General features: G+C 42.6%; 2 protein-coding genes across 3 annotated transcripts in view; both read left to right on the top strand.

Moving 5' to 3' along the window:
• The window catches only part of pigb (phosphatidylinositol glycan anchor biosynthesis, class B), a 50,174-nt gene extending 47,506 nt beyond the window's left edge, over nucleotides 1–2,668 (top strand). For both annotated transcript variants that reach the window (XM_072273584.1, XM_072273581.1), the window contains one exon: nucleotides 2,596–2,668. In XM_072273584.1, coding sequence (XP_072129685.1) covers nucleotides 2,596–2,632 — 37 coding nt within the window. In that variant the 3' untranslated portion in view covers nucleotides 2,633–2,668. The remainder of the gene's footprint in view (nucleotides 1–2,595) is intronic.
• uqcrh (ubiquinol-cytochrome c reductase hinge protein) lies at nucleotides 2,639–17,844 on the top strand. Its single transcript, XM_072273593.1, has 4 exons — nucleotides 2,639–2,772; nucleotides 11,250–11,276; nucleotides 16,781–16,942; nucleotides 17,649–17,844. The coding sequence occupies exons 1-4, from the start codon at nucleotides 2,728–2,730 to the stop codon at nucleotides 17,679–17,681; spliced, it is 267 nt and encodes an 88-aa protein (XP_072129694.1). The 5' UTR covers nucleotides 2,639–2,727; the 3' UTR covers nucleotides 17,682–17,844.

Below are 17,844 nucleotides of genomic sequence, written 5' to 3'. Positions count from 1 at the left end.
CAGAAAGGAAATTATAGACCAGTTAGTCTGACCTCAGTGGTTGGGAAGATGTTAGAGTCAATTGTTAAGGATGAGGTGATGGAGTACTTGGTGACACAGGACAATATAGTACAAAGTCAGCATGGTTTCCTTTAGGGAAAATCCTGCCTGATGAACCTGTTAGAATTCTTTGAGGAGATTACAAGTAGGGTAGATAAAGGGGATGCAGTGGATGTTGTATATTTGGACTTTCAGACAGCCTTTGACAAGGTGCCACACATGAGGCTGCTTACCAAGTTAAGATCCCATGGAATTACAGGAAAGTTACTAACATGGTTAGAACTTTGGCTGATTGGTAGGAGGCAGCGCGTGGGAATAAAAGGATCCTTTTCTGGTTGGCTGTCAGTGACTAATGGTGTTCCGCAGGGGTCGGTGTTGGGACCACTTCTTTTTATGCCGTATATAAATGATTTAGATGATGGAATAGATGGCTTTGTTGCCAAGTTTGCAGATGATATGAAGATTGGTGGAGGGGCGGGTAGTGTTGAGGAAGCAGGTAAGATGCAGAAGGGCTTAGACAGATTAGGAGAATGGGCAAGAAAGTGGCAAATGAAATAGAATGTTGGAAAATGCATGGTCATGCACTTTGGTAGTAGAAGTAAGTGTGTGGACTATTTTCTAAATGGTGAGAAAATCCAGGAATCTGAGATGCAGAGGGACTTGGGAGTCCTTGTGCAGAACACGCTGAAGGTTAACTTGCAGATTGAGTCAGTGGTGAGGAAGGCAAATGCCATGTCAGCATTCATTTCCAGAGGTCTAGAATACAAGAGCAAGGAGGTGATGCTGAGGCTTTATGAGGCACTGGTGAGGCCTCACCTTGAGTATTGTGAGCAGTTTTGGGCCCCTCATTTTAGGAAAGGTGTGCTGGCATTGGAGATGATCCAGAGGATGTTCACGAGGATGATTCCAGGAATGAAAGGGTTATCATATGAGGAATGTTTGATGGCTCTGGGTCTGTACTTGCTGGAATTCAGAAGGATGAGGGGGTATCTCATTGAAACCTTTCGAATGTTGAAAGGCCTAGACCAAGTAGATATGAAAAAGATGTTTCCTATGGTGGGAGAGTCTAAGACAAGAGGGCACAACCTCAGGATAGAGGGGCACCTTTTCAATACAGAAATGCAGAGAAATTTCTTCAGCCAAACGGTGATGAGTTTGTGGAATTTGTTGCCACATGCAGCTGTGGAGGCCAGGTCGCTGGGTGTATTTCAGGCAGATGGGTTCTTGATTGGACATGGCATCAAAGTTACGGGGAGAAGGCTAGGAACGGGGGTTGAGGAGGAGGTTTTAAAAAAGGATCAGCAATAATTGAATGGTGGAGCAGAATCGATGGGCCGGGTGGCCTAATTCTGCTGCTAGGTCTTATGGTCTTATATACAAGTATGAACAAGAAACAGTGGTCTTGCTAAAGATATCCAGATCCTGAAAATGAAAGGTACAATAAACAGGAAGGTCTTGCCACAGGTGTTCAAAAACTTGGGATAGATTAGGAGAATGGGCAATGAAGTAGAAGACGGAATACAGTGTGGGGAAGTGTATGGTCATGCACTATGGTAGAAGGAATAAAAGCGTAGATTATTTTCTAAATGAGTTGTTAGGATTACCTGAACGTTAGTAGTAAGGAAGGCTAATGCAATGCTAGCATTCATTTCCGGAGGAATAGAATATAAAAGTAAGGATGTAATGCTGAGGGTTTATAAGGTATTTCATGTATTGTGAGCAGATTGGGGCCCAAAATTTAAGAATGTGTAGGCATTGAAGATGATCCAGAAGTCCAGAAGAGGTTCATGAGAATGATCCCGGGAATGAATGGGTTAATGTAAGGAGCCTGGCCCTGTACTCGCTGGAGGAGGGATCCCGTTGAAACGTACCTAATATTGAAAGGTCTAGATAGAGTGGACGTGCAGACAATATTTGCAATAATAGGATAGCCTAGGACCAGAGGGCACAGGCTCAAAATCGAAGAATGCCCTTTTAGAACAGAGATGAGGATTTTCTTTTGCCAGAGAGTGGTGAATCTGGAACTCGTTGCCACGGACGGCTGAGAAAGCCAAGTTATTGGGTATGCAGTATTTAAAGCAGAGGTCGATAGTTTCTTGATATGGCGTTAAAGGTTATAGGGAGAAGGCAAGACAGTGGGGTTGAGAGAGAAAATAAATCCGTCATGATCTATAATAGCGGATAGACTCGATGGGCCGCATGGCCTAAATCTGCTCCTTAAAAACTAGGAGCATAGATTTAAATTAATTAGTAGAAGGATTACGTCTTTTAAGAGGTCTCTGGGACTCAGTGTCTTAAAGAGTGACACAAATCATAAACAGAGATTCTGTAGATGCCTCCCCTCCCCACTTTCTTATTGAACTCTGGCATCTTCCGCCCCCAGCCTTCCCACTGTTGATGAAGGGTCTCGACTGTTTATTCATTTCCATAGATGCTGCCCGACCTGCTGAGTTCCTGTTGGTGTTCTGACGTAGACAGAATTCCCTTTTCTGCGTACATACTTGTTTCATTTACAAAATTTAACTCATTCACTGCGGATTGTGTTCCGTGAAGCAGGTTCACGCAGCATTTCCTCATAGTGACAATCCGCTAGAGGTCGTGCCGCCATCCGGGTGTTTAACGCGGGGCGGCTCAGCTGCGGTCCGGGTGCCGGCTCTCTCTCTCTCGCTGCTGCTGCTAGTGGGTACCATGAGTGTAGAGGACGAGGAGGTGTCCCATACCGGAGAGCCTGAGGTGAGTGTAACTGCTTGAGAATGGGGAGGAAAGTGGAGCAAGGAGGGGGGATACGGAGACAGAGGATATAAAGGTGGCGTCTGCTCTAAAAGTAGTTGTGACCCTAAATTTGGGCCCGGGCCGGGAGCCAAGGGCAAATCAAGGCCGAGGATTCGGCGCCGTGGCGGGGTGAGCCAGAGGACACACTGGTCACGGGCCGGTTGAGCTGTGAAGTGTGGGGAGCCCTGGGTAAAAAGAAGATGCGAGTGTAACAGGCTTTAATCTGACCTGATGCGTATTTCATTTCTGGATCCCACTACTCACTTGCAGTGCAACTGTTCCTCCCCACCCCGCGCCATTATGCTGGATGGTCTGCTGTTTCCAGCACTGAACGCTGGAGTTTCTAGCTCCAAAGGGAGTGTATTTGGGGAGGATGTGTCTTGATGCCACTTTTGGTGTTGCTTTTCAGCAACATTTTCAAATTATGCCTTAATTTTATTTCCTGTAGTCTACTATAATGTGAGCAAGTCAATGTAAGTCAGTGGGTACCATCGTAAAACAATTTAAAAAATGGATAAATCTGTAACGTTAAGTGAAAGGGATGTGACTGATTAAGAATAGGTTAAAAAACTGACGGAATCTTGGGTCTTATGATAGAGGCATCGAATGTAAGAGCAGAGCAATAAAATAAAACTTTATTAAGCACTATCTTGGCCCGACTGCAGTCTCTTATTCTGAGATGTAGCGCTTTTGAAAGGATGTATGGACTTTGAGTGCAAGGTTAAAGGACTTTAGTTGTGTGAATAGATTAGAGTAGCTACAGTTTCCTTGGAATAAAGGTTCCAATATTTAAAGCCATAAAGGCAATGAGGATACAGTGAAGCTATTCCCAGTGGAAACATGAAGAACCAGGTGATTTAGAACAATGGTGATTGTTGAAAGAACTAACTGACATGCGTGGCATTACTTGTGTACAAATGCCACTCTCAGGGGCAATAGCGAGAGCAGATTGTTATCTCGTACATGGCTATTTGTAGAGGATAGGGTAGTGTGGAGCTCATTGGATTTCTCTTATGTTGACACACTATGGACTTGGCAGGTCAACTGGCCTCCAATACTGTAATCATTTTGTGAAGCTGAAACTAGAATATTGTTACCATTTTTCTTAATTGAACTGCTATGCAGGTTTGTCATTATTCCATCCTATGTGTGGTTACTGTGAGAAGACCTTTACCCTTCAAGAGATTCTGCAGATGCTGGAAATCCAGACCAATACTGTGGTCCACTGTGGATGGAACTGGAGGAGATAGCAGAGGTACTTAATGAGTACTTCAGTATTAACTACAGAAAAGGATCTTGGTGATTGTAGGGATGGCTTACAGCGGACTGAAAAGCTTGAGCATGTAGATATTAAGAAATAGGATGTGCTGGAGCTTTTGGAAAGCATCAAGTTGGATAAGTCAACGGGACTAGACAAGATGTACCCAAGGCTACTGTGGGAGCCAAGGGAGGAGATTGCCGAGCCTCTGGAGGTGATCCTTGCATCATCAATGGGGACGGGAAAGGTTCTGGAGGATTGAAAGGTTGCGGATGTTCTTCCATTATTCAAGACAGAGAGTAGAGATAGCCCAGGAAATTATAGACCAATGAGTCTTACTTCAGTGGTTGGTAAGTTGATGGAGAAGATCCTGAGAGGCAGGATTTATGAACATTTGGAGAGGCATAATATGATTAGGAATAGTCAGCATGGCTTTGTGAAAGGTAGGTTGTGCCTTATGAGCCTGGTTGAATTCTTAGAGGATGTGACTAAACACGTGGAAGGTAGAGCAGTAGATGTAGTTTATATGGATTTTAGTGAGGCATTTGACAAGGTACCCCATGCAAGGCTTATTGAGAAAGTAAGGAGGCATGGGATCCAAGGGGACGTTGTTTTGTAGATCCAGAATTGGCTTGCCCACAGAAAGCAAAGAGTAGTTGTAGACAGGTCGTATTCTGCATGGAGGTCGGTGACCAGTGGTGTTCTGGGACCCTTACTCTTTGTGATTTTTATAAATGACCTGGATGAGGAAGTGGAGGGATGGGTTAGTAAGTTTGATGACACAAAGGTTGGAGGTGTTGTGGATAGTGTGGAGGGCTGTCAGAGGTTATAGTGGGACATTGATAGGATGCAAAACTGGGCTGAGAAGAGGCAGATGGAGTTCAACCCAGGTAAGTGTGAAGTGGTTCATTTTGGTAGGTCAAATATGACGGCAGAATATAGTATTAATGGTAAGAATCTTGACAGTGTGGAGGATCAGAGGGATCTTGGGGTCTGAGTCCATAGGACACTCAAAGCTGCTGCGCAGGTTGACTCTGTAATTAAGAAAGCATACAGCGCATTGGCCTTCATCAATCTTGGGATTGAGTTTAGGAGCTGAGAGGTAATGTTGCAGCTATATAGGACCCTGGTCAGACTGCACTTGGAGTACTATGTTCAGTTTTGGTTGCCTCACTACAGGAAGGATGTGGAAACCATAGAATGGGTGCAGAGGAGATTTACAAGGATGTTGCCTGGATTGGGGAGCATGCCTTATGAGAATAGGTTGAGTGAACTCGGCCTTTTCTCCTTGGAACGACAGAATTGAACCAAGGGGTTAAAATGGAGTTGTGGTGTGCAGACACGAGTAGGGCTGGAACAGGCAGAAACATTTGGCCTACCCAGATAATCAGGTTTGTGGATGTTGGAAAGTATCAAGAGAGGTCTTCTGCATCAATCTCAACTTCACCATCAAACACGTACACAGAGGTATACTGTTGTTGTCTGGTGGACTAGCCTCTACTCTGCTGAAGCCAGGCTGCAATGGTTAGACACTTCCTCTTACTTTTCCCTTGAAAAGGACCCCCACTCAAGACTGTTAAGACATTGTATCCAATACCATCACCAACTCATCAACTCAGATCCACTGCCATTAACTTCATAGTTCCCTTACCTTGCACTGTTCTTTTCCATCCCCTACCAAAGATCCTTGGCTCTGGCTGTCTCATTTTCACCATGGATGTCTAGTCCCAATATACTTCTATTCCCCATCAAGAAGGCCTTAAAGCTCTCTGCTAATTTCGTGACAATAAATTCAACCGGTTTCTCTCCTCCATCTGGTGGACTGGTCCTTACACTTAACAGTTTCTCTGTTGGCACCCCCATTTTCTCCAAACTCAGGTGTAGCCATGGGCACCCACATGGACTCCCAGCTATGCCTGCTTTTTCATTGACTAGGTGAAATAGCCTATGTACCAAGCCTTCCCTGGTTATCATCCACCAGCTCTTTCTGTGCTACATTGATGACTGCATTAGTGCTGCTTCATGTACCCATGCTGAGCTCGTCAATTTTATCAACTTTGCCACTAACTTCCACCCTGCCATTGTTAAACATTACTTCTAATTATCACCTGTTACCCGATGCAGGAACACACAGTACTATGGGAGATAAAGCAACTGCTTCTTCATTAGTAGCTCGCTACTGGAAAGAGAACGCACTTCGCGGACACACATGGGATCCGTACCAGTGGTCTCTCTCCCTTAAAGTACAGAGACAGAGTTTTTATATCATTTATGTCATGTAACAGGAAACAAGTTTTAGCTAACCCCATAGTCACTTGCCCAGCAACAGTGGTATTTTAAAACAAAGACCCTTTGGTTACCTTATAAGGCAAAAGCCATCAAACTGAGATTGTGTACCATGAGGTAGTTCTTCACTTTCCAACCCTAGTTCCACATTTTTCTAGACAGGAATATAATTCCTAGTTTACAGGTGCACAAGCCAGCAGAGCTTAGCTTGAAGTCTAATTTTTACATGTCAGCAGAACCAATTAACCCTTTACTGTCTTACCATTAAATTTACTTGGTCCATTCCTGACAACTTCCTTTCCTTTTTCAATCTGTCTCCGTCTCAGGAGACAAACTGTCCATTGATATCTTTTATAAACCCACCAACTCCTATGACCATCTTGATTATACTTCTTCCCACCCTGTTCTCCTGTAAAAATGCTATTCCCTTTTCTCAGTTCCCTCGTCTCTACCACATCTGATCCCAGTATGAGGTATTCCTTTCTAGGACATCGGAGATGTCCTCTTCTAAGAACAGGGTTTCCCTTCTTCTACCATTGATGCTGCCCCTACCCAATCTTCATTTCCTGGGCATCTCAGCCCATCTTCCTGCCACCCTGTGAGCCTCTGCATCCAGCACATCATTCTCCAAAACATCAGCCACATTCAGTGGGATCCTGTCACTCCCTCCGTGATTTACTTCCCCATTTGTACCTTCCCACTAATCTCGCTTCTGGCATTTATTCCTGCAAGTGGAAGAAGTGCTACACCTGTCCATTCACTTCCTCCTTCCATCATCTTCATTCAGGGCCCCAAACAGTCCTTCCAGGTGAAGCAACACTTCACATGTGAATCTGCTGGGGTCACCTACTGTATCCTGTGTTCCTGATGCAGCCTCTGCATTGGTGGACCCGGTGTAGAGTGGGGAGCCGCTTTATTGTGCACCTTCACTCTGTCCACAAAAAGCAGGATTTCCCAGTAGCCAAACATTTTAATTACAATCCCCTATTTTCATTCTGAGATGTTGTCCATGGCCTTCTCTACTGCTATGATGAGGCCACTCTCAGGTTGGAGGAGCAACACCTCATTCCATTGGGGTAGCCTCTAACCAGATGACAATGAAGATAGATTTCTCCAACATCTGTTTTTTTCTCTTCCTCTTTTCCTCTTCAATTCCCCACTCTGGCTCCTCTCTCACCACTTCTCTTCTCACCAGCCTATAACTCCCTTTGGTGCCCCTCCTCCTTTGCTTTCTCCCATGGTCAACTCTCGTCTCCTATCAGATTCCTTCTCCAGTCCATTACTTTTCCACCTTTCAGTTCCCAGCTCCTTACTTCAATCCTCCCTCCCCCACACACCTGGCATCACCTATCACCTTCTACCTTTTACTACTTCCCCTCCTCCCACCTTACTCTGGCTTTCCAGTCCTGTTGAGTGGTCTCAGCCCAAAATGTCAACTGTTTATTCATTTCCACAGATGCTATGTGATCCGCTGGGTTCTTCTAGCATTTTATGTATGTTACCCTTCTGGTTAGGTGCAGTCCTTTAATATGACAGTAAAGCAAAAAGGGTCAGATCTTAAAATTTCAACAAATCTCAGTAAATTTGGCATTTCCCATCATGATAATGTGAAATTAACAGGTACCACTGGAGTATGTATATGCACATTTAAATTTGTTGTTACTGTCAATGTTTTCCCTTTTTCTTGAGGAACTTTATTTTGATGTGGTTTCTAGTGTTCAGTTGGTGGGAATTTCTGCTATTTCCATGAAATTTTAAAGGTTCCATGTAATGAGTTTTTAAATGGTGTACTAAATTATTAAGTAAACCTTTTATAAAACAAAATCTTTGGCCTAATACTATTAATAGGTTGGAAGTTTTGTTGTCCTGGTGTAGTAAATGATTGTCCAATGTGCATTCATGAATAAGCTGTCAAACTTTGCAAAGACTGAAACCATCTTTGACTCCCTCTCATGGACTCCAATCTTTGACACAGATTTGATGACTACCATGAACTCAAATCTTTGCCACAGATTCCATCCTGTCTACCAACCACAGACTTGTAGCTTGACTGTTCATAGAAACATAGAAAATAGGTGCAGGAGTAGGCCATTCAGCCCTTCGAGCCTGCACTGCCATTCAGTACGATCATGGCTGATCATCCAACTCAGAACCCTATACCTGCCTTCTCTCCATACCCCCTGATCCTTTTAGCCACAAGGGCCTTATCTAACTCCCTCTTAAGTATAGCCAATGAACTGGCCTCAACTGTTTCCTGTGGCAGAGAATTCCACAGATTCACCACTCTCTGCGAAGTAGTTTTTCCTCATCTTGGTCCTAAAAGGCTTCCCCTCTATCCTCAAACTGTAACCCCTCATCTGGACTTCCCCAGCATCGGCAACAATCTTTCTGCATCTAGCCTGTCCAATCCCTTTAGAATTATATACGTTTCAATCAGATCCCCCCTCAATCTTCTAAATTCCAGAGAGTATAAGCTTAGTCAATCCAGTCTTTCATCATATGAAAGTCCTGCCATCCCAGGAATCAATCTGGTGAACCTTCTTTGTACACCCTCTAGGGCAAGAATGTCTTTCCTCAGATTAGGGGACCAAAACTGCACACAATACTCTAGGTGTGGTCTCACCAAGGCCTTGTACAACTGCAGTAGTACCTCCCTGCTCCTGTACTCGAATCCTCTTGCTATGAATGCCAGCATTCCATTTGCCTTTTTCACTGCCTGCTGTACCTGCATGCCCACTTTCAATGACTGCTGTACAATGACACCCAGGTCTCATTGCACCTCCCCTTTTCCTAATCGGCCACCATTCAGATAATCTGTACTCCTGTTCTTGCCACCAAAGTGGATAACCTCACATTTATCCACATTAAATTGCATCTGCCGTGAATTTGCCCACTCACCTAACCTATCCAAGTCACCCTGCATCCTCTTAGCATCCTCCTCACAGCTAACATTGCCGCCCAGTTTCATGGCATCCGCAAACTTAGAGATGCTGCATTTAATTCCCTCGTCTAAGTCATTAATATATATTGTAAACAACTGGGGTCCCAGCACTGAGCCTTGTGGTACCTCACTAGTCACTGCCTGCCATTCTGAAAAGAGCCCGGTTATTCTCACTCTTTGCTTCCTGTCTGCCAACCAGTTCTCTATCCACATCAATACCATACCCCCAATACAGTGTGCTTTAAGTTTGCACACCAATCTCCTGTGTGGGACCTTGTCAAAAGCCTTTTGAAAATCCAAATATACCACATCCACTGGTTCTTTCCTATCCACTCTACTAGTTACATCCTCAAAAAATTCTATGAGATTCATCAGACATGATTTTCCTTTCACAAATCCATGCTGACTTTGTCCGATGATTTCACTGCTTTCCAAATGTGCTGTTATCACATCTTTGATAACTGACTCTAGCATTTTCCCCACCACCGATGTCAGGCTTACCAGTCTATAATTCCCTGGTTTCTCTTTCCCTCTTTTTTTTAAAAAGCGGGGTTACATTAGCCACCCTCCAATCCTCAGGAACTAAACCAGAATGTAAGGAGTTTTGAAAAATTATCACTAATGCGTCCACTATTTCTTGGGCTACTTCCTTAAGCACTCTGGGATGCAGACCATTTGGCCCTGGGGATTTATCTGCCTTCAGTCCTTTCAATTTACCTAACACCACTTCCCTACTAACATGTATTTCCCTCAGTTCCTCCATCTCACTAGAGACCCTCCGTCCCCTACTATTTCCGGAAGATTATTTATGTCCTCTTTAGTGAAGACAGAACCAAAGTAGTTATTCAATTGGTCTGCCATGTCCTTTTTCCCCATAATCAATTCACCTGTTTCTGTCTGTAGGGGACCTACATTTGTCTTAACCAATCTTTTTCTTTTCACATATCTATAAAAGCTTTTACAGTCAGTTATGTTCCCTGCCAGTTTTCTCTCATAATCTTTTTTCCCCTTCCTAATTAAGCCCTTTGTCCTCCTCTGCTGAACTCTGAATTTCTCCCAGTCCTCAGGTGAGCCACTTTTTCTGGCTAATTTGTATGCTTCTACTTTGGAATTGATACTATCCCTAATTTCCCTTGTCAGCCACGAGTGCACTACCTTCCTTGATTTATTCTTTTGCTAAACTGGGATGAACAATTGTTGTAGTTCATCTATGCGATCTTTAAATGCTTGCCATTGCATATCCACTGTCAACCCTTTAAGTGTCATTTGCCAGTCTATCTTAGCTAATTCACGTCTCATACTTTCAAAGTTACCCTTCTTTAAGCTCAGAACCTTTGTTTCTGATTTAACTATATCACTCTCCATCTTAATGAAGAATTCCACCGTATTATGGTCACTCTTACCCAAGGGGCCTTGCACGACAAGATTGCTAACTAACCCTTCCTCATTGCTCAATACCCCGTCCAGAATGGCCTGGTCTCTAGTTGGTTCCTCGACATGTTGGTTCAGAAAACTATCCCGCATACATTCCAAGAAATCCTCTTCCTCAGCACCCTTACCAACTTGGTTCACCCAATCTATATGTAGATTGAAGTCACCCATTATAACTGCTGTTCCTTTATTGCACGCATTTCTAATTTCCTGTTTAATGTCATCCCCAACCTCACTACTACTGTTAGGTGGCCTGTACACAACTCCCACCAGCGTTTTCATTGTGGTTCATTGAGTGAAGTGTTGAAGATTTCCAACTATACTGTAGAGTTGCTGTTTTTCTCTTTTTCATCTCCTTTGGGTTTAATTGCTTCAATACTTAGCTATTTAGAACCCCAGCTTTCATTTTCACCTTTCCATGTTTTCTAGAGCTCCTTGGTAAAACTTGCTATGTGAATGCAAATAACTGTAGTGGATCAATTTGTTTCATTTCATTTCCTGTTATACTTTTTTTCTCCTTAGGATGAAGAGGAAGAAGAAGAATTAGTGGTAAGGCATTTGCATAAATTCTAGATACATGAACCTCTAATTTGAGGGTTAGTCTGAAATCTCAGACAGTCTTTTTTATTGAACATTGCTTTTTGCTTCCTGTACACACAGATGTTACTTCTACCAATACTATTCCCAACATAGGTTGGGAATTCCTGTATATTGATATTGTCTATTAAGGGAGAAACGGATTTTGTCCATGTCAAGATGTTGAGAGATTTGGAAGACATGGTCTTTACAAAAGAGTTTCTTGTCCATTTGACTGGTACATGTTACAGGGCAGGAAAGAGTATGAGTTAGTCTTAGCGGATTACAGCAATGTTCAAAGTACATTTTCAGGGTATGTATACCATATACAACCTTGTGATTTATCTTCTTGCAGCAGCCACAAAACAAAGAAATACATTAGAATCCACAAAATGCCCACACAGCCAAGACTGTCAAAGACATTGTGTGCAAAGAAAAGAACAGATTGTGCAAACAATAAAAAAGTAAACAAATACAGAAAACATGAACTCCAGATTCCCTGAAAGTGAGTCCGCAACCATAGAGCCAGTTCAGTACCGAGGCAAAAACAGCTTGTGCAAGAGCCCGGTGGCTCCAGGGCAGCAATGTACCTTCTGTCTGATGGTAGCAATGAGAAGAGAGGAAGACGATCAAATGCAGGCAGCAGGGTGGGCTCTGCTGGGGATTTGGATGACACGGAGTTTCATTTTATTTCATTTCAATTACATTTGATTCTGATTGCTGCATTATAGGAAGGATACAGAGGCCTTGCAGGTATTTACCAGGATGCCTGGATTTGTGTGCTGTGCTATAAGGAGAAGTTGGTCAAAATGGGGTTGTTTTCTCTGTTATGTTGGGGTAATTATAGAAGTTTATATTACGAATGGCATAGATACAGTAGACAATTGGCATCTTTTTCCCAGGGTCAAATGCCTACTTTAAGCAGGTAGTTTAAGGTGCTAGGGGTAAATTTAAAGGAGAATTTGAAGTAAATTTACAAGGCAGTTTCTTTTGAATGGTGGGTCCTTGAATGTACTGCTGGGATGGTGGAAGTGGAGCAGTTAGTGCAACACTATTACAGTTCAAGGTGTGTTCCAGAGGTTAGAGTTCAATTCTGGTGCAGTTCTCTGAACAGTCTCTGTATGTCCTCTCTGTGGAATGTGTGAATTTTCTCTGGGTCCTCCTTTCCTCCCACAGTATGAAGATGTACTGGGTAGGTTAATTGGTCATTATAAATTGTGGGGTTAATCTGGCGGGCACTGTGGCTTGAAGGGACAGAAGGACCTACTCCGTACTGTGTCACTGGGGAGTAGTGAGCTGCACATCGTGTTCACATGTCTGGATTATACATACTGCGGGCAGAGCATATCCCAATAATATGCTGATTATATTAATTGACCAATAATCCTAATAAGTTCAAATCCCACAACACTCAGAAATTTAAATGTGATTAATTTAGTTAATTGAAATGTATACCATAGCATATGCTAAGGAGAACATGGTAACCTGCCCCAATGACTATCATCGAGCTTTGAGAAGTGGATCAACTCCTGCCTGAGAAGTGACTTGGATCCACGCCAATTTGCCTAGTTTCACAAAAGGTTCTCAGCAGATGCATTTCATTGGCTCTTCACTGAACCCTGGAACATCTGGGCAGTAAAGAATCAAACACCAGGACTATGAGGCTAAGCACAGCTCCAATGCCATATTCAAGTTTGCTGATGACAGCACTGTTGTTGGCCAGATTAAAGGTGGTGATGAATCAGCATTTAGGAGACAGATTGAAAATCTGACTAGTGCCAAGACAACAGCCTCTCATTGAATGCCATCACGACCAAGGGACTGATTATTGACTTCAGGAAGCGGAAACTGGATGCCCTGGATCAGAGGTTGAGAAGATCAGCAACTTTAAATTCCTTAGTGTTATTATTTCAGCGTACCTCACCTGCACCCAGCACCTAACTGTAATTATGAAGAAAGCACAGTAACACCTCCACTTCCTTAGAAGTTTGCGAAGATTCTGCATGGCGTCTAGTACTTTGACAAACTTCTGTAGATGTGTGACGAAGAGTATATTGACTAATTGCATCACAGTCTGGTATAAAAGCACCAATGCCTTTGAATGAAAATTCGTATTAAAAGTAGTGGATATGGCCCAGCCCATTACGGGTAAAGTCCTCCCCATCATTGAACACATCTACATAGAGCACTGTCGCAGGAAAACAACATCCATCCTAAACAACCTCCACCATTCAGGCCATGATCTTCTCAATGCTGCCATCAGGAAGAATATTCAGGAGCCTTAAGAACCACACCACTACCTTCATGGACAGTGTTATCCCTCAATCATCAGGCTCTTAAACCAGTGGGTATAACTTCACTTGCCTCAACACTGAACTGCTCCTTCAACCTATGGACTCACTTTAAAGGTGCAAATACTTGCTCTCCGTAGAATCATCGAGGAAGTCAAGAAGAACAACCTACCAGCTGTGCTTATTTACATTGATTTTTGCAAAGCTTTTGACTCCATTCACCGAGGTAAAATGCTGAAGATCCTGAAAGCTTACGGAGTGCCAGACCATCTACTGAGAGCAATAGAGTCCAGCTATACCAAAAGCATGGCGAAAGTTGTATCAGTGTTCGAGCTCCTAGCTGGTGTACTGCAAGGAGACACTCTGGCACCCTACAGCTTTATAATCATCCTTGATTACGCTCTACGTCAAGCTACCAAAGATCATGACAAGCTTGGTTTTACCATAAAACCAGGCGGAACCAAAGGGGTCAGACCAGTTACACTCTCAGATCTCGATTTTGCAGATGACATAGTCCTGCTCTCTGACCAGATGGAGGAAGCACAGCAGCTACTGACAAAAGTGGAAATTGAGTGCAATAAAGTTGGACTTCACCTAAACGCTGAAAAGACAGAATACATGGCGTTTAACTGCAACGAAAGTACTCTCAAGACAGTAGAGAATGATAACATTAAGAAAGTCTTTGACTGCAAGTACTTCGGGTCAAGAATGATGAGTTCGGAGAAGGACATAAAGATACGGAAGGCGCTGGCGTGGAGGACTATGAACGACATGAAGGAAATCTGGAAGTCAAACCTGACCAAAGGGCTTAAAAAGAGGATCTTCATAGCAGTCATAGAGTCCATTCTCACGTACGGATGCGAGACGTGGACACTCACCAAGACTATGTGAAAGTCTCTAGATGGTTGCTATACATGAACGCTCCGGGTGGCTCTTGACGTGAGTTGGCAACAGCACATGACGAACGTCGAGCTCTATGACAACCTACCGATGCTCACCACTAAAATCGAGGCGAGAAGACTGCAACTAGCGGGGCACTGTCTACGCCACCCCGAGCTACCTGCCAGCCTAGTCATCATATGGGAGCCCAAGCATGGTAGGATGAACCCTGGGTGCCCTCCCAAGACTATGGTCCACGCGCTCCTAGAAGACAGCGGCGTGGCTAATGTAGATGAACTGAACACACTGATGAGGGAGGGGGAGAAGTGGAGAGTCCGTCATCATGCCCGACGACGGCCCCCTAGGCCTGAGTTGACATAGTCTAGTCTAGTTAAAGGTCTCTTCATTACATTTTCTTGTTATTTATTGTTCATTATTTTCTTTTGTATTTGCAGTTTATCTTTTACACATTGGTTGTTTGTCCATCCTGATGGGTATGGTCTTTCATGGATTCTATTGCGTTTCTTGGATTTACTGTACGCCCAGAAGAAAATGAATCTCGGGGTTGTATATGGTGACATATATGTACTTTGCTAATAAATTTACTTTGAACCTTGAGGCAATAGTGACCATGAAAATGATAATTGTCATGAAAAACCACTATCATTGAGTAATGTAATTTAACAGAGAAAATTAATCTTTTTGGCCAGTCTGGTCTGCACTTGACTGACTGCAAACCAACTGTAGCTAGGATGATTCGACACTGCATTTGATAAAGTAATTTGTGATGGACAGTAAGTGTTCTTCTCACTAGTATTGGCAATGTGCCATGAATGAAGTACACATATTAACCTTGGTGTTTTGTCTGGAACTTGTCTGTCCGGATGGCGTTGAACATTAAGACGGCTTAGCCACCTAGGTTAAGGGTGGTGCATACTGAGCCTTCTTGAAATGAGGAATTGGGAGGTTCACTAGATTTTGCTAAGTTCCCAATCTCCGCCATATTTTTCAAATGTGGAGCTAATATGCCTGACCCAGTTATTTCTCAACACTGGTGATTTTAGATGTGATAGCAGAGGATTTGACCTGATTGTTTCATCATGTATTATAGGATATGTTAGTATTCCTGCAACAGATGAGGTAAGCGTAAAATGCTGTATCTCTTTTTGCCAATTTTTGGTTTTCATTCTTTTGATTGAAATTGTCTGCTATGCTGCAGTAAGGCTAATAATAACTGCTTGCAAAACATTCATTCTTGTATTTCTGTCATCAAGGTATTTTCATTTTTCTGCTTGATCTCACAAAGGCAAGTTTAAGAATATTATTGAGCAATGACAAGCCTGTTAGTAATGTAACATAATTATTTAAAATTGCAACATGCGTAATTGAGAATTAAGTAATTACCATAGGTATGAGGTACTGTAGACAATTGGAGAATGTACATTTGACATTGCAATCTGATTCTGGTGTAGTAGTTTTGTATTAAACCCTGTTATCTTTTGCTATTCTTGCAAATTTTATAAATCTCAGAATCAGGTTTATTATCACCAGCATGTGATGTGAAATTTGTTAACTTAGCAGCAGCAGTTCAATGCAATACATAATAGAGGAGAAGAAAAAATAATGGGTGGCTGTCTCGCGGGGTCCGAAGAAGACTAAACGTCGTGCAGTCATCTGTGGATACGCATGTGGCTTCGTAGGCTGAAGCACACATGTGGTTGCAGGTTGGACATGGAATGGCGGTTGTAATTATGTATAATTACACTATACATATATCGACTAGATTAAAAGTCATGCAAGAACAGAAAATAATATATATATTAAAAAAAGTGAGGTAGTGTTCATGGGTTCAATGTCCTTATGGGAATCAGATGGCAGAGGGGAAGACGCTGTTCCTGAATTGCTGAGTGTGTGCCTTCAGGCTTCTGTACCTCCTACCTGATGGTAACAGTGAGAAAAGGACATGCCCTGGGTTCTGGGGGTCCTTAATAATGGTCACTGCCTTTCTGAGACACCACTCCTTGAAGATGTCCTGGATACATTGTAGGCTTGTACCCAAGATGGTGATGACTATATTTACAACCCTCTGCAGCTTCTTTTGGTCCTGTGCAGAAGCCACCCCCCCCACCCCCCCCCCATACCAGACAGTGATGCAATCTGCTATCCATGCATACAAGAAAGATTGTCATGTCTTTTGCAAGTATCTCACACTCAAATTGAGTGTAAAAGCCAATGATTAAATAGGGAAATGTGCTTGTATGCTGTTAACATGTATTTGATTTACTTAAAATATTTGATTTTTCTTAGGATCCCATAATAAACATCAGGGAGCAATGTGAGCAGCTTGAAAAGTGTGTGCAACTGCGGTCACGCCTGGACACATGCACAGATCGAGTGAACTCTAGATCACAAACAACAGAGACGTGCACAGAGGAGCTTTTTGATTTCCTGCATGCCCGTGACCACTGTGTAAGTAGTTCTTCATCATTCTGGGAGGGAAATAAATACTTGCATTGTCATCTTGTCCTTTAGGGAAGAGTTCTAATTTACTCGTTAGGTGTTGCTCATCCTCTTGTGTTTTTGATGTAGTATCCTGGTAACACAGTTCTGATGTTACCACTTGAAGTATTATTTAGTACTGTCTTCATAAATAAATACCTGAATACATTTTGGAATTCATCAAAGAAAAGTTGTTTTATTGAACCAGTTACTATAAACACCTGACTTTTGATGCTTGTTGACATCCAGTGCTTACGTTGGAGGACTAAATAGGACTAAATACTAATTTTAGAGATTAGAACTGAACATTTGAGAAATTAAGTGGTCTAAATAAATTTTAAATACTATCATCATTTGTTTTCTAGTTCTGGTATTAAGTTTCCTACAATAGAAAGGGTGATAATTTGTCACGTGTCGGTTTTTGAAAGCCTTGTCCAGGTTGTCTAGCTAGGTTGCCTTTTTCCCTTAATTGAACAATTATTTCTGTTGAAGTCTATTTTTAAAGATCAAGATAGGAAATGTACTTTGTTATTTGCTCTCCTTGTCAGTTTGAAAGCCATAAATCCACCTGGCAATAGGATGACCTTCTTTGAGGCATTTCCTAAATAGTTCATTGAATTTTCATATGACAGCACAATAAAGAGGCTGGAAATAAAAATTCATTCTTTTCTTCCAGGTGGCTGAGCAGATCTTCAGTAGGTTGAAGTGAAGTCCAATTCTGGAAGAAAAGTACTCGAATTCCATGTCCAATTCTGAAGAAGGTATATGACACACTAATCTTTGTGGTCCACTGCACAATGATTCGGGTATTACTGTGTCTGTAACTGAGTTTGGTGCCAGCAATTGTCATTAATAAATTTATTGAACTTAAA

The sequence above is a fragment of the Mobula birostris genome, chromosome 12 (assembly GCF_030028105.1).
Source record: "Mobula birostris isolate sMobBir1 chromosome 12, sMobBir1.hap1, whole genome shotgun sequence".
NCBI lineage: Eukaryota > Metazoa > Chordata > Chondrichthyes > Myliobatiformes > Myliobatidae > Mobula > Mobula birostris.
Note: the sequence above shows the minus strand (reverse complement) of the source record. Positions and strands in the feature narration are given on the sequence as shown.